This window comes from Astyanax mexicanus, chromosome 18, assembly GCF_023375975.1.
Source record: "Astyanax mexicanus isolate ESR-SI-001 chromosome 18, AstMex3_surface, whole genome shotgun sequence".
Taxonomy (NCBI): domain Eukaryota; kingdom Metazoa; phylum Chordata; class Actinopteri; order Characiformes; family Acestrorhamphidae; genus Astyanax; species Astyanax mexicanus.
In genome coordinates this window covers 20591382-20616787 of record NC_064425.1, presented here as the reverse complement: position 1 = coordinate 20616787, position 25406 = coordinate 20591382, and the positions used below count along the sequence as shown (strand labels likewise).

The window sequence follows — 25406 nt, the reverse complement described above, 5'->3', positions numbered from 1 at the left end:
TAGAAATCAGCCAAAGCTGATTTTTGCATTTCTTACTATTATTTCTTTTTTTTTTCTATGCTATTGTTTATAGTTTCAGTTTTTGGTACATTTCCCATAATACCGTTGCTCAATCTCATTCTTGTTTAGGTAAGTTAATGGGTAATCACTAATCAAATACACTACTATCCAAGTCTTCAATACTCTTTACAGCTGAGATTTGAGGGCTCTGCACAGTTTCAGTTGTTAGCAATGGAATTTACAGCTGCATTTCTTTTAGGTTTTGCTTTGTGCATTACTATTGTTAAAGGTAAGTGCTGCAATAATACAGTATTTTAAATATAAAAAAAAGAACGCTTATGTAGCATGTCATATATTAGTTGTTCTGTTTGGTTTGTTAAAAAAAAATTGGACATTGTTTGTCTTTTTGTACAACAACAATAAAATAATAGACTATAATAATTAGATTTTAAGTTACTATCATACTTTTTATTCTGTTTACTAAATGTTAAAAAGTTCTTTTAGTTTAGTTTTTTTATTAAAAGAAGGTGTTATAAAAGTGGTGACCAGTCACCGGTGAAATATGAACAAGAGTTCACTCATAAAGCTCATCATGACATCTGTGTATGCCCCACCCTGTAACAAAAAAACAGGCATCAGATTGCCTGTTGGAGTAAAGACAGTTGACAGTACTTCTCAGAGATTAATGGAGATCTGTGTAATAGCCAGGACAAAATGAAAAATCTATTTTTACAAACACTACAAACTATGAATGATTTTTTTTTTCCAGATTAAGTGTAGATGTTACTGTGTTAATATTAACAGCTCTAGTAAATTTTTCTCACTTGTGACTTTAGTGGCACTGTTGAGGTAGTTTATGACTAAATGCACTGCTGCGGTAGCTAGTAGTTTAGTAGTATTTAGTAAACGATTACATTTAGGCTGTTTAATTTATTCAGTGGTGAAAACAGTATTATTTTTAAAAACCTGTTGGTATTTAGTATCTGAACTTCAGCCAAAAAAAAATTGTTCGTTTAGGTTCAGTTTCAGCCAAAATTTGTATCTGTCATTTCAAAATGATGTTTGTTCTCCACTGTCTAGTAAACGGGATAATAATTTCTTTATTCTTGCACCTTCGGGCTTGCTGTGCTGCTAACTGCACTTTGTATCTTTGGAGAACTGGGCAACAGTTCAGAATTGGGTAACCACATATTTGCATAATAGCCTGTATTATTAATCCTCAGTCCACATGTTCTTTCACTTTCAATGTTTGTTCTATATCTCTTAAAAGTCCTAAAAAAATTGGTAACCATGTTCTTATTTAAGTGGTGACTCAAAGTGCAATTTTCACGGTAGGAGGAGCCCAAGATCAATATGTACTTATTCTTCACAGTGCTGCTTTAAATTAAACAAATCTTTTTTGTATATATCATATAACAGTTAACACTCAGTAAATCATCTTAACATTCGGCTGTTTTCAATATGTACAGGAGATGACTACTATGACTACTATGACGAGCCAAAGGAGCATAAAAACTGCAGTTTAACAGAAATCATTCGTAAAGGTACAGTGAACTACTCAAAAGGAGGTGCTGTTGGGAGTGAGGTAACTTACCTCTGTAAGGATGGATATAAGCCTTACCCAGTGTCCAAAAAAGTCTGCAGCTCAAAAGGAACATGGGAACCCAAAACATCCACACCAAAATGTGAAGGTGAGACCAAACTGAAATATGCAAACATTACTATATGTTTTACAATATAGTCATAATACTAACTGTATGTATATATACGTGTGTATATATATATATATATATATATATATATATATATATATATATATATATATATATATATATATATATATATATACACGTGTATATATATATATATATATATATATATATATATATATATATATATATATATATATATATATATATATATATATATATATATATATATATATAAATAAATTTGGAGTCTACTGCCAAAGCATTATGGCCTCCAGTCTGTTTTTATGGCTTATTTTAGAGGATATTGATTACGGTGATTACGAGGAGCCCCAGAAGAACTGCTCGGTGGATGAGACCATAAAGGGTGGCAGGGTATCTTACTCCAACGGAGGTCTGGAGGGAAGTGTGCTGACATATGACTGTGAGTCTGGACAGTACCCTTATCCATTCAGGAGGAGAGTTTGTAACTCCAACGGGGAGTGGTCAGCCTTGGTGCTACCCTCTGGCAAAGGAGTGTCCACTGCCACATGCAAAAGTAAGCTTTGAAATATGTTTCCTGTTAAAAACTGGGTGCAGGCTCCTAAAAATAAAGATGCTACAAATGGAAAAATAAATGAAAGGTTCTTTATTCTCATACTGACTCTATTACAGACATGGTTCTTTATGAAACCCAAAATGGTTCTTTTAGCATTTTGCCTAATGCTGATAATCTTATTATGCTGCCTAATCTAATTGATCTTTCATATGGTGATGCAAACAAGATCATGATGTTATACTGGAAGGTACCTGTCCAGGAGCTGGGTTGGTGACCTCTGCCATAGATCATGATGATTTATTAAAAAAAGTATCCAGACACTTGATTACATGACTAATAGCTTTATGCCCATATACTGTTTGTGTGTGTTGTTTATTAATAATCAATTGGTCATTTGGTTTTGGGGCTAGATATATGTTTTAACCAGCCATGTGACCAACCATGACAAGTGTGGTCTAGAGGGGGTGTTTATACAAACACAGATTTTTAGTATTTACAGCCTAAAATAATTTGTCTTTGTGTATATTTACTTATATTCATTTTTAGTTATGTAAAAATGTCTGTCTACTTTCTCTTTTCAGAGATGCTTTGTCCAGGACAGCTACAGCTGGACTATGGGGAGTTCCGGCCCAGGAAACAATGGTTTGGTGTGGGAGAAACCCAGACATTTTCTTGTAAGGAGGGATATGCCCTCCTTGGCTCAGCCCTGAGGAACTGCACTGAATGGGGCCATTGGACCGGTACCATGCCAGTGTGTGAGGACCAAAGTTAGTATCCGTAATTGATTTTGGAGCCAGTGTTTCAGTGTAGAGCAGAGATGTCAAGCGTATGGCCAACATATGATAAAAGCAGAGAAGAACACACACACATGCGTAGGGTGTAATAATTCTCGTATCATGGTGCCTTTACACCACAACATCTCTACAGAGAATTAGTTATTTGCTGCAAAATAAAGCTTAAAAATGGTGGAATCGGACTCCGAGTGGTCCAGCGGACTAAAGCGCTGCCACTATGATTGGGAGATCGCTGGTTCGAATCCCATTCATGTAGCTTGCCATCAGCTGCTGGAGCCCCGAGAAAGCACAGTTGGCTTTGCCCTCTATTAGTGGGTAGATGGCACTCCCTCCACACATCACTTCAAAGTGAGTGATGTTGCTCAGCGCAAGGCATCTGTGAACTGATGTATCTGAGGTGGCTACTCAGCAATGCTGACGTGTCGGAGAAGGCACGTGCTAATCTTCACTCTCCTGGTGTTGAGGCATCACTAGTCATGAGGGAAGTCCTAATGAGTAGGTTGGGTAATTGGCCTTGTAAATTGGAGAGAAAAGGGGGATAAAAAATGAGAAATAAAATGCAATGGTGGAATTTAGTAGAAATTAGTGGAAACTGTGTTATTGTAAATAAATATGTGGACATAATTTTTCGAATAGCTCCTTTCCTTCTGTAGGTGATGACTGCAGAAATCCTGGTGCTCCACCTGGGAGCATGCGCTCTGGCGATCGCTTTCGCACTGGAGATAAGGTGACTTACCGCTGCCAGTCAGACCTGGATCTTTTGGGGTCTGAGGTAAGAGAGTGTCTACCAGTAAGAGAATGGAGTGGAACAGATCCACGCTGCCAGGGTAAGCCAGCTCAACAATGTTTTTCAGGTTTAAAAAGAATGTGTAAACTTCCAGTTTGTATACATTTTAAAACAGTACCATTATAAATAGTCAGGGCTCTAAAGTGCACCAAATATTAATTAAGATCACGCCAGTGCGACCAGTCATTCAACCAGAAAAAAAGGTCTGTGACACTGAAAGTCTCCATGTGGTTTAACAACAGACACATATTTGGCACACATAAGGTCAGAGTAACGCACAAATAAAATACACACATCATATCAAACAGCAGAACTTACTCTATATAGCCAGAAAGATTATTCTGATGAACATTGTTGTTGTTTTTTTTATAAACTACAGACAAGCTTTCTCCCAAATTTCAAATAAAAATATTGTCTTTTAAAGCATTTATTTGCAGAAAATGAGAAATGGCTGATATAACAAAAAGATGCAGAGCTTTCAGACCTCAAATAATGCAAAGAAAACAAGTTCACAATTATAAAGTTTCAGAAGAGTTCAGAAACCAATATTTGGTGAAATAACCCTGGTTTTTAATAACAGTTTTATGCATCTTGGCATGTTCTCCTCCACCAGTCTTACACACTGCTTTTCGATAACTTTATTGCCACTCCTGTTGCAAAAATTAAAGCAATTCAGCTTGGTTTGATGGCTTGTGATCATGCATCTTCCTCTTGATTATATTCCAGAGGTTTTCAATTTGGTTAAATCAAAGAAACTCATAATTTAGTGGTCTCTTATTTTCTTCCAGAGCTGTATATTAATAAGTCTTATTCTAACTTTTTTTACTCTGAAATGTGCTTCAGAGTTATTTTGTTTAAATACCTTTGTGAATGTAGAAATGTAGCGAAACAAAGTTACAGTTAAATAACAAAATAAACATGGTTATTAAATCCTATATATAATTAATAAGAATTAAAACACCTTTTTAAAAGTTTTTGTTTAAAAAATATTCCTAATACTGCATACTGCACTGAAAAAGGAAAATGCTACAGAACTACTGTAAATGTAGAGTTACATTATAGAAATTATGTACAGTTTCCCAGATACAAGTCACAGTGTTACTTACCCACTGGCTCATCTTACCCCACTTTCCACTACAATATTTTGTTCATAAATCAAGTGATTTATGTTAGGTAAGGCTGCAATATAGCATATAACGTGTTATTTAGATGATTTGCTTTATGTGATTACAGTAGTATAAAGAGTAAAACAGTATAAACAGAGAAACAGTATCCAGTAATTAATTAAGAGTTTTGTCTCCTTAGCTCAGCACACATTTGATCTACCAGCAACTGTGGCTCAAGCTTTGAGCAGCTCTCTCTCTGCTGTGATGGAAGTTTCATCCCCTGACCACAAAAAGCAAGGTAAATACACATCACAAATACACTTTAAAAAATGGCTAACAAATAATACCCCATTTGGAGAGCCTATCCATTTCCTATTTCCCCCATTTTATCAGTGAGTCTGCAAATGAGTCCTCAATGAATTGTGGTTAATAAAGCAAAACATTTTAATATTAATTTAAAATAGTGTCTAATTAATTCTAAACATTTCAGTATTAAAAAAAATATTCATAACCTGTGATTTTTCTCAAATTCTTCATATGAACCTATTCATTTTTAAATCATTTGGGAGCGCTCTCTAGTGTTTTACAAACACAGTAGACTTTTTCATTTGGGTTTCCTCCTCTGTAAAAGATCTCTGGTTGGGTAGCCTAAGCTTGTTAGTATTCTATTTATTCTCTTTATTAGCTGGCTGTCTAGATAAAATAGGCTGAAAAAAGCTGACATGAAAGAGTATTTAATTTATTTTTGATAGAACGCACAAGTTATTGTGTTAAGTTGTTTTATGTTGTAATTAGTTTTCTTCCTTTAATAAGTAACTGGTTAACAGAATAAGTTTGAATTTCAATTAATGACTTCATCCTTATGACAAATGATATGGGTTTGACAAGTTAATACTCTTTAAAATATTAATGTACTAAAATGTTTTGTACTAACAGGATGTTTTGTAGTAACATGTCCCTATGTAGTTATTCAGAAGCCACCTCTGATGCACTTGCATCATAGATTAGTTAAACAACAACATCGTGGAATTCACTATGATAGATTATAATATTGTTTTTGATGTAATAATAAAAGATCCAAAGGTGGACCTATTGATCAAAATTGCTGAACTTGGCCACATTTTGTCATCCATAAGTCTACATTTATTTAAAACTCCATCCATCTTTAAATGCTACTATAAAGAAATTCTTTTAAAGAATTTAAAGTTTTAAAGAAAACTGTATATCAAGTCCCTAAAATTAATGAAATCTAAAAGTTCCATAAATCTTGACCCCCACTAATAAAGTGACCTAATTATTTTTTTTATTACCACCAGTTTGTTATTGTTGATTTGTTTTTAATAATTATTTTATGTGTCTGTTATAATAATTTATGATTTATTCTTTTAGGTTAATTTCATGTTTTGTTGCTATTGTGTAAATGTGTCATGTCATAAAGTACATGCTGTCTCACAACTTAAAAATGCTTTACAGTTTTGTAAAATTGATTTTTTTTCCTAAAAAATACTGTAATATTATAATACTGTTACAGACATGAGTAGCTCTTGCCTTTCCACTTCACATTCTGTTGTAGGATAATAGTGCATATCAAAACCACACTTAAAAACCAACCGGTTAGTAAATTTAATATTTACACTTTTATCTATTCTACATACTTAATACTCAAAAAATAATTACTATTAGTAACTTGTATGGATTTGTGATGCAACCCAGGTAAGTTGTGTTGGCCCAGATTTGAAACGAATGTGATTTGCTTTTCCTGCTGGATTAAAAACAGCTTGGCCAGCTCAAACTTATCATCCTGACCAAACTAGGAAACCAGTATGTCCAAACTTGATCATATTCAAATATAATTTGCACCATGTTGGTTAAAATTACTTAATAAGCTTGCTTTGCATTATAGTATATATATTTGACTGGATGACCAGGATTTTATTCACCTTGACCATCAAGACGAGCTTAGAGACCACGCAAAACTAGCTTGAGTTTGATTTGTCAACACATTTTCTGGACTTATTGTAAAGGTAAAAGTCCAGAGCTAAACTGTCACATGAAGATAGTCACATCTTGAAGAAGAAGGCTAAAGTAATGGCCGTCGATGGTGATTTTTGCAATGGTAGATAATGGACAAAGAACTGGAGGTGTATTCTGTTTAAGAAACTGAAAGAAAATGCAAAATAACCTGATAATAAACCTAATAATAAACTGTAAATCCAAAAAAACAAATTATAGTACAATAATCATTTCTATTGAAAAAGAACCAGAAATACTAAGATCAGTATTTTAATCCAGAAACCCAGAACATTTTTCAACATGTGAGAACGCTTTTATTAAATGCATTTGCTTGTTTTTTCTTTTGTCTAGATCCAGACTATGGGAGAACCGTGAACATTGCAATAGGGCGTCTCAACATTTTTATTCTAATTGACACTTCAGGAAGCATTTCAGAAAAAGAATTTAGCAAGGCAAAGGAGGCCACTGCTAATCTAATACGCAAGGTTTGTATCGATTTACAATACAATATAGATTTTTTTTGTCAGCATAGTTTATGAGTACTATTAGCGATAAAACAATAATAGTACACCTGACTCAATAATACGTATTGTAAAATAAGTCAATTTCAGAATTACTTGCTATGTAATCACACTACGTAAATACCCTCACGTAAGAGGATATGTATTTATTGTTAATGTCTTCATATTTGCAAATGATATAATATTTTAAAAAGGGGTTATGAGGGAATGCCAGTACATAGACTTGTGCTTCTGTCGAGATGCCTGTAAAGAACACTCTCATGGCAGTGGTTTTAATATTTCACATTAAGTAAAATATAAGCAGGTTAATATGTCTTTTTATTAGTTGTGATTTAAGAACAAATAATACATTGCCGATTGTCCGCAATTATGCTATTATGCCTAATCCTCCACTTTGGACGTCATTACAAAAGTCCCCAGGCCAGATCATATTAAAGAAAGGATGTATAGTATAATTTTATTTTATTTGGACTATTTTATTTTATTTGTAAATAACATCTGGCATGTGTGACCATCTTCTTAATATTGTTTTATTTTTATATAGGAGGATAAATGTGTATCAATACAATTATTCTAGTGTTGTAAGAGATATAATCTATTTACAGCACCTGTTACAGGGAGTTCAAAATTCTTTTTTAGTGTGATTAAAGTAAAATCGCTCGACAGTACTAATTTGTATGTATTTTTTGTTTGTTTGTTTTTCTCAAAATTCTTACAAAATTCTTCATATATATTTTTTCTTTAAAAACTTTTTAATTTAGAAATTTGAAAATTTCTATTAATGGCAATGTCTAATTATTATTCATAATAATAATAATGATTAGTGGGCTACCACTATTGTACCCTTTTTTTTTGCAGTTGGACAGTTATGAAGTGGAAATTAAGTTTCATGTAATTTCCTATGCCAGTGAGCCTCACGAAATTGTAACCATCATGGACCCCAGGAGTAGCGATGGGGACTTTGTTGTGGAGAGGCTACTGGAGTTCAGTCACAAACGTATGTAGCTTATGCAGCTTCTGTACGGTATTTTTGTGAGCTTTGTGAACTTTACAGTCATTTCTACACTGTGTTTGACATGTTTGGCTTTTTATACAGAACATGGGACAAAAACTGGCACTAATCTTTATAAAGCCCTCTACTCCGTGTATGAAAGACTCGGCTTGGTTAAAGCCCAGAAAGGCAGTCACTTCAACGAGACTCAGAACGTCATTATCATTGAGACTGATGGTAAAAACTTTCTTCTTTCTACTTTTATTCACTCACAGTACTCACAGTAACTGTTACTGTTACTCCTGCAAACTATTGTTGGTTAGCAGAACATTTTCTGAATGTTATAGGTAACGTTCGATCAAAAGATTTCTGGATGTTTTTAAAGGTTAAAAACCTTTAAAAGTTGTTAAAATGTATTGGTAATGTCACTGCAACATCAGTGTGTCAGTATTTTAATGTTTTGTTTTGTAAATGTTAATTTTAATGTTAGTATTTATCTAGCTGGGAATGTTAAGTGAGAAATGCTGTAATAACTTGATGAAAACCTTTATTATTTCACACATTTTGAGAACGTTCTTGAAACATTATTTCTATACCGTTACAGGCTAATCTTCATAGAAACGTTCTTAAAACATTCTCTGTTAGCTGGGTTGCTCTGTATTACTTATTGTAATATTGTTTTCACATTTTGAACCTTCTTCTTCCTATTTTTATTTCTTAATTATTATTACAATTATTATCATTATCACCTTTTAGGTTTCTCCAACATGGGAGGAAACTCCAAATATGTTCTGGACCTGATCCGGGATCTCCTGGGCTATAAAACTGATCTGCAAGATAACACAGCAGAGGAACTACTTGGTTAGTTTTGTGATAATTCATTGCAAAGAAAATGTAACATTTAAAATAGTTTGTTTCTTTCAACTTTGGATGATAATAATAATTAATTTCTGCACCATCTCCCCACTTTCTCTACAGTTGCAGAGTGTAATAAATGTTTCAGGCGGATTAGTTTCTCTTTCTCGTTTTCTGGCTTTCACAGACATATTCGGTCTCTTTCCAGCTTCTGCCAGAGTGTCTGTATGTTAGTTTGTAAAGAATGAACCAGTAGTCCTTGTAGAACTGTTAGAACTAAAGGTCGGAAAGCAGGTCGCAGTTCTCGCGAGCGTTGGTCGCGGCCGCCTTGGAAAACTTACAGAGTCTGGTTTGAGCTCAGAGGAGCTCCGGCACAGACACAAGAGGACCGCTATTCCTCCTATTACACCTCAATGCAGCGCTGCAGTGAGTTTCAAGCTGTAATTTTACTTCTTTAAAAAGATAAAAAATGTTAACTAGTCAACCAGCAGCTAGGTCACTGAACTGTAGCGCTGCTGATGACCTATCGGGTGCTTGAAGGGTTGTCCCAATTCTTTGGGAACAGATTTCACCCCTTCACCTTGTAACTCTGTTCTAAGGGGAAGGGTTGCATTTGAAAACAAGGGGTTGGGGGTGAAATGGGATTGGGCCTTTCTTGCTCTCTTTCTCTCTCTCTCTCTCTCTCTCTCTCTCTCTCTCTCTCTCTCTCTCTCTCTCTCTCTCTCTCTCTCTCTCACACTCATGTGGTCATGCACACACAAACAAACACACACAGCTGATGCCACGGTTTTTGTTTTCAAGCTGTTAAAAGTTAAATATGGAGTTACACTAGCGTTTATTTTCTCCATTAAATTTCTCAGCTACAATAGTCTAGCAAAAAAGTATTAAATCTACCCTAAAATAATAATATGCAGTAAAAAAAGGATCTAGTCTAACAAGTTTAAATCACACTACATCATTATTTTATCCCCTTCCCAAAAATACAGTTAAGTACCTGCATTTTTTCCATGATTTAGCTGCAGAATATTGTTGTGATTATTACAGTTGATTTTAAGGGATTGGTACCAATAATACAAATTTAAGAGTTTTTTTAACACTGATTATTTTATTTATATTTAAATACCCATTATCAAAAGCTTAGTCTTAAAGAAGTAAAAGTGTGATTACCTGTGACTGACTAGAGAATTCTATTGTGATTATTTATTTTTATTATTTTTTTTTCTTTATTGACACCATTACTAAGAACATTTTGTTAGTGCAAGGTGTAAACAGGCCCTGATTTTCAGCAAAGGACCTGATGGCAATGCTGAGTCAGTATATTAAGCAACTTTTGTGAAAGCATGAACTAAAATAAATGTTATACCAACAAGTCATGCATTTTGGCATTCATCAAGTTATGCATTCATCTAATCTGTGTTTTCATATCAAATCTGTTTGATTTTTTGTAGATGTGTATGTGTTCGGGATTGGAGAAAACGTAAAGAGGAAAGAACTGAAAAACATTGCCTCTGTTAAAACCAAAGAGAGACATCTGTTTGTGCTGAGCCAGTATTCTGACCTTGGAGAGGTTTTCAACAAAATGATTAGTGAGTAACCATCACACTTTCAGATGTTCTCAGCATTTCTTGTCAGTGATAGAACTAAAAAATACAAGACATTAATACAATATGCATTTTGTTGTCTACATTTTATAACAATACATTTTTCACTATTTCATCTGAATGAACACATTAATACAAATGTAGAGGAATGCTGACATTGTTTTATATAGTTTTCTTGGTGGGGGATGAGTTTTTGATGTTTCTTCAGTGCTTCCTGGTTTAGCTGAATTATTTTTTTAAGGAGTTAAATTTTAAAATATGTTTTTTAATAGTTTAGATATTTCAATTATTCATTTAGTTATTTTCTCTGTCTACTTGATCTTAGGATAACCATTTAAGGAAAGTAACCAAAGAAATCACAACGTACATGCTGTTTTGTTTTCAAGGAACTCAAAGTACTTGCTGCATGTTCAGCAATTAATTATATTCATTTTACTTAGTAAAAGGCAAGTCAAGTCAAGTCAATATTTATCATATCATCTCCATACTTGCCAAAGATAAATTGTAAGCTGTCCATTCAGTCATGATAACATATCACAGTAATTAAAATAGTATTAATAAATCAAAATGTATCTTTGAAACAGAGCAAAGTCACCAAATCTAGGTCAACTGTGTTTATCAAATGTACATTTTCGCAACCTCAAAACCTTTTGTTTCTTTATCGTCTTGACCAGATGACACTGCTGTTATCAAGTGTGGAGTTGCTAAAGAGCTTGTTTATAAAGAGGGTGAAGAGCAGTCTCATGAAACTAATACCAGGCCTTGGCATGTCACTATTACTTGGGTAAGTGCACACAGCTAAAGAGCTTAAAACAGTCGTTTTGATCAAGCTGGAATCTGACAAGAACGTTGTAAAGTTCTGACCTTTTTTGTTTTTTGTTTTTCTGCTCAATTAGAAAACAAAACCATGCCAGGGCGCCATTCTGACCGAGAACTGGGTGATCACAGCTGCTCACTGTCTGATTAAACTAAATAATCCGGAACCTGTAAACCCAAAGAACGTAGAAATTAAACATGGTCTGAATTATTTTTTTTAACATTTGCTTGACATCACACATTCTCGGCTGTGTTAATTATTTTAAATGCTTTACATTTAAAAATGCATAATAATGAAAAACAAAATTTCTTACGTTTTTTCACTTGTATGCCATTGCAGCAGAATGAATCCAAGATATTTTTTATTTTTTATGCTCAACAATCCCAAAAAATTGGAAAGGGTCCAAAATCCAGGGTTTGTGGTTGTATCAGTGCACTTCTGTGATGCAGCATAAATACTGAACAGTTGTATTGAGACCTTAAAGTAACATATGTTTTAGACAACATCCTTTGCAGAAAAGTTAATGCAATTGTCATCAAGACAATGCAAAACCACATGCTGCACATATTAAAAAAAGGCATGGCTGCAAAAGAAGAGGATATCGGTAATGGACTGTCTTGTCTGCAGTCCTGACCTGTCACAATAAAAAATGTGTGGAGAATTATGACAACAATGACGTGTTAAATGGTATCAAATAAGACTTGGTATCCTCAGTGTCAAAATATTTTTCAATGTTGTGAGAAAGAATGGCAAACATTTTAAATAGGTAAATCCTTCATCATCCCAACTTGTTTGCAATGTTTTGCAGGCCTGAAATGCAGGAATGGATGTTAATTAACAAAATAAATTAAGTTAACCAGAATAAACATGAATTATCTTGGGTTCAGACTGTGTGCAATTATTTTAGACTACCGGTATGTCAATTTTCTTTTTCTAATATCAGTATCATGCCATATTTTATTACAATGCTTTGTAAGTTGAGCTCACAATAAACCAGCACACTTTTGTCTTTCCTACAAAAAAATCTAACGTTTTAACCTAAAAAAAAAAGGCTGACAGTTCTCCAATTAGATTATCTGGATAGAACAAGGATCCTACTGATTTTAGCCAAGATCACTGCAAACTGTGGCTAAAGTTATTGATATGATGTCAAATCACAAGTAACCTTTCTTGTCTTCTAGGTAAAGGGAAATCAGTTGCCTCATTAGTAATCCTTCACCCAAGGTTCAATGTTACAGGCCTTAAGGATAAGAACATCAGTGAGTTTTATGACTACGATGTTGCACTGATTAAAGTGAGCAGTAAAATTAAGTTGACTCCTGCAACAAGGTAAGATAATTAAAAAGAAAACCAAATATTAATATTAATATTTCTGTTGTTAAAATATATATATTTTAAAATGCACTATGTGGACAAATATTGGTAGACCCTGCTTAATCATCATTTCTTCTGAAATAGGGTTTTAAAATGAATTTATCCTACTTTGTTGGAATAGCAGGTCTCTCTTTTTCAGTAGTGATGCACCAATTTAATGTTAGGTTCAGATATTGGTTTTGATATTAACAAAATTAGCTGGATTAGGTATCAATAATTCAAGATTGGAGTAACTTACAAACGTATGACCTAAATGATACTTACATCATAGCAAACAGCAATACTTACTGTATCTGCCATCAACTAAAATCAAGTAATCCAGCTCAGAAAAAAATTAGGGGTACCAACTTAAAAAAAAGATTAACCAATATTTTACTTACATAATATGCAACAATTGCAAGAATTGTCATATTTGTTTAAAACACACCTGTCAAGTATTTTGTTTTGCCTGGGAAACTACCATATTTTACCTCTATTTCCCACCGTCCTCCTGTATTAGTATTTGTCCTGTTAATTTTCTTGTATTAAAATAAAAATACTATATATAAATATATTTAATATTAAAATGAATATAGTATTACTTACTACATACTACATCTTGATATTATGATACTGAACCTCTGGGCTGGGCTGGGCTGGTGGGACTTCTTGAAGTGGGCGACAGAAAATGTCTCTTTTTTTATTTTTAAATCCAAAACTTGACAGGTATAGTGTAAAAACTGATGTTACCCCACCTTGTTAATCTGCATGCTACTTTTGCTTTCTGAGATTATGTATCTTTCAACTAAAATGCTAATTGTACTACCACACTGTAGGGGGAGCCCAAGACAAATAAAAGCCAATTCTGCTTCTGCATGATGCTTGTTTAAAGTAGCTAAATGCTTGAATGCAATTCATTTGTATTAGGTTCTGTGCAATCCTAAAGCATGTATGAAAACAATATTTTATAGGAGTCTTTAATAACTTTAATATCATTCTCACAAAAAAAGTTCTTATTAATTTCCATAATGTCTCTATCAGGCCCATCTGTTTGCCATGTACTAAAGCTTCAAATCGAGCTCTCAAACTGAGTCCTGACTCCACCTGCAGGAGGCATGGTAAGTTTATGAGATACAGCTCTGGAACAAATTTAGAGACCACTTCAGTTTTTGAATCAGTTTCTCTGATTTTGCTATTTATAGGTATATGTTTGAGTAAAATCAACATTGTTGTTTTATTCTATAAACTACAGACAACATTGCTCCCAAATTTCAGATAAAAACAAATAATGCAAAGAAAACAAGTTCATACTAATAAAGTTATAGGAGTTTAAAAATCGATATTTGGTCTAATAACCCTGGTTTGTAATCACAGTTTTCATGCATCTTGGTATGTTCTCCTCCACCAGTCTTACACACTGCTTTTGGATAACGTTGCCAATCCTGTTGCAGAAATTCAAGCAGTTCAGCTTGGTTTGATGGCTTGTGATTATCCATCTTCCCCTTGATTATATTCCTGTAAAAAAAATTAAGTGGTCTCTTTTTTTTCCCAGAGCTGTATAGCCGTAGTCATGCTTTTTTAAAATAACGACAAATGACTACAATGTGTATAGTGTATTTTATGGGAACATGTGGATGCTGGTGTTTGTGTTTGAGCAGAAACTTTCCTAATCGATCTGAAGGAGACACAAGCATACTTCATCAGACAAGGAAAATCCCGCAGGCAGACTCACATCCAGACTGAGGAAAAGGTGAAGTACTCACAGTAATCTAACGATAAAAATATGAACAGTAGTAAGATTTTGGTTTGTAAGAGTATTCTATCACTCCATCAGCACGTCCACTTCTGTGTTTATAGAGAAAGAACTGCATTGAGAAGTACAAACCACCCCTGGAATCAAACAAGCTGGTGACTCTGACTGACATCATTACCAATAGGTTCTTTTGCTCAGGAGGATCAGAAACGCACAAGGATGATATAACCTGCAAAGGTTTTTTTAAAAAAGATAACACATACTCACAAATATGGACACACATCCCCACCACTTAACCAGGTACTAATGATTTGTTCTGGTCCTCAACAGGTGATTCCGGAGGCGCACTCTTTCTTCGTAAAGGCATGCGTTATTTCCAAGTAAGTGATCTGAAATCTCGAAACCCTTTAATTGAGATTAGTGTGATTATTAGTGAATTATAGGAGAGCGAGGCATAAGCCAAAAGGAAAAAGGTAACAACATCTTTATGTAGATGTATATTTTATTCTTAGTAATGCCAGGTTCACACTACATGATTTTGGACTAGTTTTTTGGTCGCTGACAGTTTTTCGCTGATTGCCGACAAAAATTCTCCTCGGAGGGAAGTCGGGGATCACTCGGAGCTTGCGCTGTCGCGTAGTGTGAACTACTGAAAGACGCTCGCCGAGCCGTCGCTGACTGATCACTGACAAGTCGCAGAAGCCCGGCAGATATTCAACATGTTTAAAATCTGGCTCAGTCGGTGACTAGAAGTCAGGAGCAGTGACTACATACAGCCAATGGGATCACAGAAAGAGAACCACGGGTCCAAAACACACCAGAGCTGTTTATGAAGAGTCTGACCACCCTGCCATTCCCACTGTTATATCATGAAATGACTGTTAAACTGTAGAGGGAGCCCGTGAGCAAGTCCTCTATGAATGGGGGTGAATGGAGCTAAAAGCTAAAAACTTTAAATTAAAAATATTTATGAACTACTTGTTCTGAATATTTCTTTAATTTTAGAAAGTAGAATAATGTATTTTACTAAAACAAATAAGAAAGCATGCCAGAAGAAACGTGTTTCTGGAGAGCAGCCAGGTGAGTCGGCGATTTTCCAAGTGAGAAATTGTGTAGTTTGTGACCCTTTGTCGCTAATCAGTCATTTAGTGTTAAAGTCTCAGCAATTGAAGGACTCAGAATTACAGCACAATGACTGAAGACTTAAAAAGTTGTGTAGTGTGAACCTGGCATAACGAACCGAAATAGAAATGCTCAGAACTCAAATTCTAAACACAGACTTAACAGACATACAAAAGAGTCTTCAACATCAGTGCTCTGAAGAGCTACAGCTGTGTCTTTATAATGAGCCTCAGCTGAGGGGCAAAGCTTAAGGCCCTGTCCCACTGCGATTGCGTCTAAATATCCACTAAAGTACGTCCAAATTTCAGTGGACGCAGTTTAGTGGATATTTAGTGGATATTTAGACGCAATCTGGACGTAGTTTAGTGGATATTTGGACGGCACCGTCCAAGTGGACGTAGTTTAGACGTTGCCGTCCACTTTAGATGCAAAAGTGGTTTTGGTACCTCCCAAAATTTTCGGAATAGGCAGCGACTAATATGGACGTAATTTAGTGGATATTTAGACGCAGTACGGGCGTATTTTAGTGGATATTTGGACGGCACGTACAGGTGGACGTCGACGTCCATAAAAATATTTTTCTGGCATCCATCGCTTTACCATCAGCCGGTCATACAGTCCAAACTCCACCCGGCGTACAATCCAAGGCCTGACCCATACAGTCCTCTCCTGCTGCCGCCTCATCCTCCTCCCGGTCTGGTCCAGCACATGGAGGAGTATGTTCTGCTGCTGCACCATCACTGCAAGGAATCTGTGGTCCATGGTTGTGTAGAAGAGAATAGATGTGCTCTCTCTTGTAGCTCAAGAAGAAATGATGATTCACTAGAAAAAACAACCATATATAGTTGGAAGTCGACGTACAAATTTGGAAGTTGGCGTCCAACTTCAATTTAGACGGAATATGGACGTAATTTGGACGCAGTGCGTCTATATTTTTGACGCAGCGCGTCTATATTTTGGACGCAGCGCGTTCACTCAGTGGACGCAGTGTTTTCTGATAAATTTGGACGTACTTTAGTGGATATTTAGACGCAATCGCAGTGGGACAGGGCCTTTAGCCTCAACACACCTGAGCACATGATTGGTGCATGTGCAATCCTACCTGAAGCCAGCAGAGGGACATTGTGTGTGAAGAAGCCACAAAAGTGAGAACAGACTCTGATTTATTCAGATTAAAACATGCAGGTGTTTTGTAAGACTGGATGTAAGTATTGCCTTAAAACTCCTTCTGATTTCGTTCTGAGAGCTTCAACAACTTTAAATTAGGAGGTACACCCTGCATATAGAATTTCTAAACTTTTTTTTTGGGGAGTGATTCCATAGAGGAACCATTTCTAGTAAAAGATTTGTGGTAGGGTCCCGAACCTCACTTCCAAGCCAAGAACTGTTCAGGAACCTTCACAGTTTTACCTTTACCATCCTGCTTTGGAGTGCATCAGTCTAATGCTTGCTGTTCTTCTGTAGGTGGGAATCGTGAGCTGGGGCACTGAGGAAATTTGTGATTCCAAAACCAAGTCAATTCGTGATTCACCTGAAGATGCTAGAGACTTCCACATCAGTTTGTTCTCCATTATGCCCTGGCTTAAAGAGCACCTGGACAAGGAACTGGAATTCCTGCCCATGTAAAACTGAACTGGTTACATAAGTTCTACATGTGTTAATATATATGATTAAAACCTGCTCTGGTATTAATATATTAAATCAAAGACTGTATAAGAACTGACTGTTTGTGTCTACACTGTTTAAATTTGTGTTGATTTTTAAAGCATTTTTGAATAAAATATCTAATATATGAGGCGTTTCTAGCATGTATTTACAATATTCTCTATTTCCAATATTAGTTTCTTTGCAATACATTTATTTCTGTAGGAGCCTATGGAAAGACAGGGCTTCCTTAAATATTTTATACAGGTAAGGACACTCCCAAGCTCTTCCCTTATGTAAGATATGAGGGGTTATCTTGTGAGTAAGGATGAACATTGGTCATCCTGCTCATGGCAAGACGACTAGCATTACCTAATTTTTGAGAGAGGCCTGATTGAGGGTGCAAAATGTATGGGACATTCCATTTCTGAAGTTCTGAAGTCAACATTTTAATATTTCTTCATCCACAGTATCCCGTGTCTCCTGTGAACGATCATGATTAGCAGCATCTGAATAGAACTGTCTGTGTGAACACAAGAACAACTCTTGCACTGAGTGTGGACGTGATTAATTCTACCAGATACCTCACACATATTTTACAGGTCAGTGCAGTGTTCTTTAGCTTCCATTTGACAAGGCAAGAGCAGCACATACATAACCACACATAGAGAAGTGTTTTATAATATATACTTTTATTTCAGATTCAGTTTATACTTTTCTAGGCGGAATGTTGCACTATAGGCTGGGCAGAGCGTCCTCAGACAGATACTGATTGATTCGATAACAGGGAACGTCCTTTTGTCTTACAAATTCAAAAGCTCTCAGTGTAACCTTCACTGCCATCATTACAAAAAACAAACAAAAAACAGACCATCGATCAAAGAAATGTACACTTTGTGAATTAAATAAGGCTAGAACATTACATCATCTTAAAGTACAGACAAAAAACAAACAAACAAACAAACAATACAGGGAAGATGAGAACAAAATCCCACTTATACAGTTGCCATCCTTGGACAGAAACTGCTGAAGAACACTTTATTGACACGTTCTGCATCAGGCTTACCAGGCCTGAACTTTTTAACCCCTTTTTGATTTGAGAGCTTTTCCACCCATGTTCCACCAAAAAAAAAAAAAAAAAAAAACGCATAATACTGAAGCTACTTTCTCACTGTGTGGAAAAACAACAAAGCTGGATTTTGACTGGCCAGCAACAAAAAACATTTATTGAAAATCAGTTTAGACTGGTAGTTAAAATAAAACTAGTGGTAAGCATGTCGAACATTTTATGGCACTATCTGTCTGTCTATTTGGCCTTTAAACAAACAAACTCTTAAAGTTTCCATTTTTAAATAGAGTAATGTACACATACTTCGCTAATGCCTCCACACAGCCACAAAATTTTCTCTCTCTTTTTCTCCTAGTGAAAATAAAATTCACAAGAGAGAGATAGTTAGCGAAGGGACGGACTGAGCAGGCAGGTTTAGATTATCTTGCTTAAGTTTAGGTTTTATGAAGCAAACTAAGCAATGGAGGTGCAACATTACAAAAGACTAGCCCGGTGATACAGACGTTACAACAGGAGGCCAATCAGTCTCAGGGAAAAAACAGCAGCAATGTAAGCATGTATTGAGACGTTAGCATTTTCAGACAGCTAACCAATGAAGATTATCTCTACTGGATCCAACAGAAGTGCATTTTAAGGCAGACGGAGCAGAGGCCTGAAACCTTCTGTAGAATGGAATGATTCCATATTTGTCAGATTCCGTACATGTAATAAAATGCAAAAAATTATGGAAGGACCCAAGAATAACTTGAATTAATGTTAACATAGCTTAATAGATGCATTTAGTCACAATGTGTGTAATGTGCTAAACAGACAGTGATCACTCAAAACAACAGCAAGCTGTTTTAGCCTAAAATAACACCAGCAATACCAAGTCATAACTCAATTTTTACTCCAAAAAAAAAACTTGTGTAGTTTATATGTAGATACATCCCTAGCACAGCTGGCTATCCACATTCATTTCTTAGTTATCATTTATTTGTTAGGTTGATTTTCAGTTCCAGCAACAACAATTTTAACAAAATATGGTTACCGGTATTTCAGACCTAAGCTGTGTCTTAATTGTGTACTACTTAACACTTTATCTATACTATATACTCGACTCAAAAAATGTTATCAAAGATCATTAAATCATACCCAGAACTGGTCAAACAATTCAAGGGCTTTTTAAAAAAAAAATTAGCAGGGTGGTTGCCATTATTAACTAAATTTCACTTCTATCCTTAAATACAGTGCGTAAAGGAAAGGGAGTCACTGGGGAAAAAAAACAGGGACAGCAAAACCTGCAGTAACTATGCTTCATATTTTTTTAGTAATATTTTTGTACTAACCTGCCAAATCCACACTAATAAAATTAGTATATACGTGCAATTGGTGACCCAGCCAGTCGTTATTTTCTTCTTAGTTGTTGTAGTATTTAGTATCTTTAGTTTATTTTCCAAAATAAAAGTTTCTAGGCATTTAAAATCTGAAGATTAGTGACTAGTGACATCTTGTGTGAAATGCATTAAAAACTTATTTGGGTGGTCTGTGGGTGGACCAGCCATGCCAGTCAGTCAGTGGACGAACAGTCCGTGGAGCCAGCAGACCAATTTAAGCTTACTATCTGGCTAGCTGGGTTGATGTGTAACTAGAGGTCATAAAAAAAAACTTTCGAATATAAACAATATAATCAGTTGCTATGTAAAATTATATTTTAGACATCTAAAATTGCAAACTGTACTTGCTGGTGTCATTCATGGCTTAAAAAACAATATCAAATGACTCAATAACACAGTGAAATAACCAACCCCTCATAGTGTGATAGTGTGACTAGGCTAGCTAGACTGAACACTTCAACTGGCAATAAAAGTAGCTTGTGTTCAGCAGCAGATTTGCAATACCCTCCATTTATATTTATCGCATTATCCTGAAATGTTCAAAGCTAGTAAGTGTAACTGAATTACCATCAGGCTACATCCACACGTATCCAGATATTTAAAATCACAAACTGCACATTATTCCCTCTGTAGTGTACTACACAAGTCATAAAAAGAGTTTATAACTCCAGCAGTGTTAAATATTTTTAATAGAAGCATATTTACTTTTATGTATTTATATGTTGAAATGAATCTGAAATCTAGTGCTATCTGCGTGTGGATGGTGTAGTTTTATACATTGTGTAGTTCACTAAATAGGGAGTAAGGATTTGAGATTAAGCCAGAAACATGAACACATTTTGTTTAGTTTTTGTGATTTCATTAAAAAAAAATTCCCCCCTCAACAGTTTTCAAAACCCAAAATGGTGTTTTCCCAGGAACAGGAGGACAAAACATTATAAAAAAATATCCGGATACTTGTGAACGGGGCCTTAGTCTAAGTGTGGAATGAGCAGGTTTAATCACATGACATGACTGAGAAAAAGACAGGAGAAAGAACACATCTCATCTCCTAGTGGTTTTCAAAAAAATATATATAAATGAATAAAATGTCTTTAAATCATTTCAGCAGACTAGACGTCATAGAAAGTTCAGCACAAAATGAGACGTACATCAGTCCTTTCATACACACACACACACCAGTTAAACATTGCAGGGAATAACAACAGACACCTCCTGACCAGTGTGTAAGTAGGCTAAAGCAGAGTGATTTTACAAAATGCAACAGAACACAGTGGATGAACATGAACTTAACCAAAGCCAACTGAACATTCTTTGGCAAAAGCAGTTTAAAATAACCATGTAATTTCAACTTTGTCAAAATAATATTAATAATATGCTAATGTCAATATACACAGGTTGGATGGCTGTCCTCGTCATGAACCACCTACCATGCTGCAGCTTTTTGGTGAGATTACAACACAGAGTGGGGGGTGGGGTGTAGCGGAGAGAGAACGCAATGCTTTAATCCTCATTACCCTTCCTTCCTGTGGGCTCACGGACCGAGCTCAGCGTTGCATTTCCATATTGTGACGCTTCCTGTGAGGTCACTAAGAGAGTATGGCACTTCCTGTGAGGTCACAGAGGGAACCAAACATTTCATGTGAAGTCAAAGACAAGGAGAGGCATCCCTTAGATATCACTTTTTTTCTTTCTTTTTTTTTTTTATGTCCTGGGGAATGAGGCCTGTCCAGGATTGCTGGATTGCTGTAAACAGGGCGTGAAGCACACATACACACAAAAAAACAAAAGCAAAGGGAAAGGGATAGGGATTTATCCTTGTCCTCACTGTACCACCCAGAAGTTCAAGTGCAGCAAAAAAAAAAAAAAAAAAAAGAAATGAGACAGCCCAGTGTGGGCTTCTGTGGAGGTGCAGAAGGAAAGTGAGAGATCAGTTGCCTGTTCTAAAGGCTGGACATAATAAAAGCTAAAACACTCCCTGTGTATTCTCCAGCCTTTGGACCAACCTGTTCAGATCCACTTCAGGTCCTGCAGCCTTTCATGTTCTGTGAAGAAAAAGGAAGAAGAAGAAAAGAAAAAAAAAGTCCAGTGCTTGGTAGAAGGGCACAGTCCATCCTTTCAGCTCTGACTGGTCAAAGCAAAGAGAAGCCGGCCGCCCCCTGGCTCGCCTCCGCGCTCCTGGCCTTACCACACCTCACAGCGATGGCCTGAGTTCATAGGGGAGCCCAGCGGACAGTTGAAATGCTGGGAGAAGTCAGGGGAGTTGGACAGCGTGCCAATAACACGGTATTTGGGTGGGCTGTGAGGGTCGGTCATTAGACCCTCGTGAGCACTCTCCGGGGTTCGTACTGAACACCAGACCTGAGGAGAGGGAGAGGAACAAGTGGTTGATGTGGCGTTTATAGCTTTGTAAGATATCAAGAAGTGGGACCTTGCCTTTCATAACTACAATTCAAGGGCACACCGTAATTTCAGTGTTTTATTTTTTTCATTATTTCTGCATTCTACACATTTACAGCATCTGTCATTCATTTTTCAAAACTTTTTGTTTCAGCAGTTTTGATATCTGAATTATATCAATAGAAATGAAAAAAATATAATGTTTGGCCATATCATCCACACCTATTTCATAGTATAAATAAGTTGAAAAAACATGGTTGTTAGTTTTTATGTAATCAGAACAATGGAAATTGACACAAAGCACAACACTGCTATCTAACACTCTGGATTTGAACACTAAATTAACATTTTTGTAAAATAAAATATATTTCCTTAAACCACTACTAAAGAGAGGCTGAAATTGCTGATGTAAACTTGAATTAGGACAAACTTGAATTCTGATCCTTCAAACTACATAAACAACATTAAACGCTAATGAAATACATAACTCAGCGCAAATGTTTTACGCAGTTATTATTACAAACAAATGTTTACTGAACCTTACTATATTGAGTTAATCGAATCTTAAGATCATTTTGTGAGTTGATGTGTGAAAATATTATTTAATGCTGGTGATCAAAGCTGAGTTACCTGTGCAAACCCTACAAAGAAGAGCTGGTCATTGGTAAGATTGACTGCTGGGAGACTTTTCTCCTCTCCGTTTGTTTTCACCCATGACCTGTATGCCTGCAATCACACAATCAGTCCAAAATTAATTAAAATAAAATAAAACATTATTGTTTCCCAATTTTTACAGTTTTTAATCACAGTTCTTTACATTGTTTTAACATTTTATGATGGAAAGGTCAAAAGAAATACTCCAAAATTGTTTCACTCTGACTTCCAATAAAGGTTTTTAGTGCCTTGGTTTAAATGTCAGGTCCTTCAGAATTCAACCAATGAAGTCTGGAGCTACTTTGAGCCTGATACTGGTGTAAAAATAGAGATAGAGAATAGGTGGGCTATATTAATATGTTCTCTATACCTCAAGTCCATTTCACACCGGATTTTTCCTTCAAGACTATTTTCTTCTCATTTAAAAGTTGACATCTTGGAGACAAGGTTTTTGAGTAACACTAGTGAAAATGTAATAAATATGGCTGTAAATATGGCAAAACACTTATGTTCGTTTAGATTACAAATACAAAACTGCTAATATAAATGACATACTGTATACTAAAAAAATATTCAGTAAAATCCTTAAATGTGTGATTTCTATACAAAACTGTTAAAAAAAAAAAAACTTGCATGATAGGCAGCTTTCAGGCCTCCATTGTCAGCAATGTTCTCTCCCAAGGTTTGTTTTCCATTGATGTGTTCTCCATTGATGGTGTACTGAGTGTATTGGTCCACCATGCATTCTGTTCGATTTTTAAAGGCATCCACTGAAGAGTTCTGCCACCAAGGTCTGAGATTCCCAGTTTTATCATACTCTCTACCTGCAAGGAAAGAAGGATTATTAGAAACAAGGTACAAAATATATTTGAGATTTGATATTTGAGAAGTGAAATGAAGTTTATAGGATTTACAGAAAGTGTGCAAAAATTCTTTAAACAAACTGCTGATCCAAACAATTAATTATTTATAAAGAAAAATCATAAAAATGATCATATGTGCCCAAACCACTGTATTTATAAGGAGAAAACTCAGAATTATAGATGATACACAAGTAAAGATGATGTAAACCATACTGCAAGCTTTTTACATTGTATCTCAGTTCTTAATAACACGTTTTAAGTAATTTCACTCTAACACCTTGGACTAATATTAATTCTTCACATTGAGTCGTCCACAAACACTGTGAAATATTAGTCATTTTTTTTTAGATATTCTACAGAAGCCATGAAATTGTTTTGAGATATTTAACTTGTCGGTTAATCTTCTGATAAAAACCTTAACAGAGTTAAGTAGTTCTTTCTAGTTAACCATTTGGGGTACATACTATGTTCCACTCAGCACCCAAACACAGCATTAGATTAGATTAGAAGTTTTACACCAGAAAGTGGAACCACTCCAGACAAGATCTGGGTATATTTATTGTACATTATAAATTGCAGCCCTAAATGAAGTGCATCATATCCCATACACATTTACTCACCCTGATCATCAAAAGCGTGAGTAAGCTCATGCCCCATGACCACACCAATGCCTCCAAAATTCAGTGCTCTGTAAAACACAAATCATACATACAGACACTTCATTATCACAGGCATGTTTTATCTTGCAGAGGAATAATATAATTAATATAGCTGGATATAAAAACTACCAACATAAGAAAGAACAAAAATAAAAGCGTAGAAATAAACTCACTTTGGATGATCCCGGGCATAGAAGGGAGCCTGCAGGATTCCAGCTGGAAAGACGATGCCATTCTTGGTGGGCATGTAGTATGCATTTACTGTGGGGGGAGTCATGCTCCATCTGTAGAGTTAACGGAGACAGAAAACACAAAAAATTAGGCAGGACTTACACTCTTTAACATTTCTGGTATAAACTATGTTGTTTGCTCACACAGTACCAATTAAAAGTTTGGACATATTCACATATCTTCTCATTCAATTCGCTTTTCGATTTTATTTTCAAATGTAAATTTCAGTTAATATTAATATAAATTAATATTGAAGACATGACATTAAAATGACAAAGATAAAGCAGCCTACAAGTGCTCATTTCATCTCTGGGAACTCATTCAAGACTGCTGTAAAACCATTCCAGGGGACTACCTCATGAATCTGACTGAGAGATTGCCAAGAGTGTGCACGAAGCAGTCATCAAAGAAAAGGATGGCTACTTTGAAGAATCCAACATATACTGGGTAAACACTTTTTGTTTACTAAATTATTTTATACATGTTTCATCAATATGTTATGATCATTTGTCAGGAACAGCAATGGTGCTCCCAGGTCAATCTGATCTGT

General features: G+C 35.5%; 2 protein-coding genes across 6 annotated transcripts in view; one reads left to right on the top strand and one right to left on the bottom strand.

Moving 5' to 3' along the window:
* The first annotated feature begins 182 nt into the window (after positions 1-182).
* si:ch1073-280e3.1 (complement factor B) lies at positions 183-17753 on the top strand. The gene is made up of 19 exons (XM_007236756.4): positions 183-289; positions 1470-1691; positions 2011-2247; positions 2829-3014; positions 3695-3868; positions 5134-5232; positions 7299-7432; positions 8327-8465; positions 8565-8696; positions 9216-9320; positions 10763-10900; positions 11590-11699; positions 11812-11932; positions 12914-13061; positions 14127-14203; positions 14744-14835; positions 14943-15075; positions 15169-15218; positions 17425-17753. Exons 1-19 carry the CDS (start codon positions 232-234, stop codon positions 17584-17586), a joined length of 2517 nt encoding a protein of 838 aa, XP_007236818.3. The 5' UTR covers positions 183-231; the 3' UTR covers positions 17587-17753.
* Positions 17754-18277: 524 nt separating this feature from the next.
* The window catches only part of ece2b (endothelin converting enzyme 2b), an 81434-nt gene continuing 74305 nt past the window's right edge, over positions 18278-25406 (bottom strand). For all 5 annotated transcript variants that reach the window (XM_049467322.1, XM_007236753.4, XM_007236754.4 and 2 more), the window contains 5 exons: positions 24799-24909; positions 24587-24654; positions 23737-23927; positions 23080-23175; positions 18278-22410 (listed from right to left, as the gene is read on the bottom strand). In XM_049467322.1, the coding sequence (XP_049323279.1) occupies positions 22234-22410; positions 23080-23175; positions 23737-23927; positions 24587-24654; positions 24799-24909 (643 nt within the window). In that variant the 3' untranslated portion in view covers positions 18278-22233. The remainder of the gene's footprint in view (positions 22411-23079; positions 23176-23736; positions 23928-24586; positions 24655-24798; positions 24910-25406) is intronic.

Coding starts and splice junctions, on each gene's coding strand:
- si:ch1073-280e3.1 (XM_007236756.4), top strand. CDS start 232: ATGGAATTTACAGCTGCATTTCTTTTAGGTTTTGCTTTGTGCATTACT. Junction 13,062..14,126: donor AAGTTGACTCCTGCAACAAG/GTAAGATAATTA, acceptor TGTCTCTATCAG/GCCCATCTGTTTGCCATGTA. Junction 15,076..15,168: donor GGATGATATAACCTGCAAAG/GTTTTTTTAAAA, acceptor GGTCCTCAACAG/GTGATTCCGGAGGCGCACTC.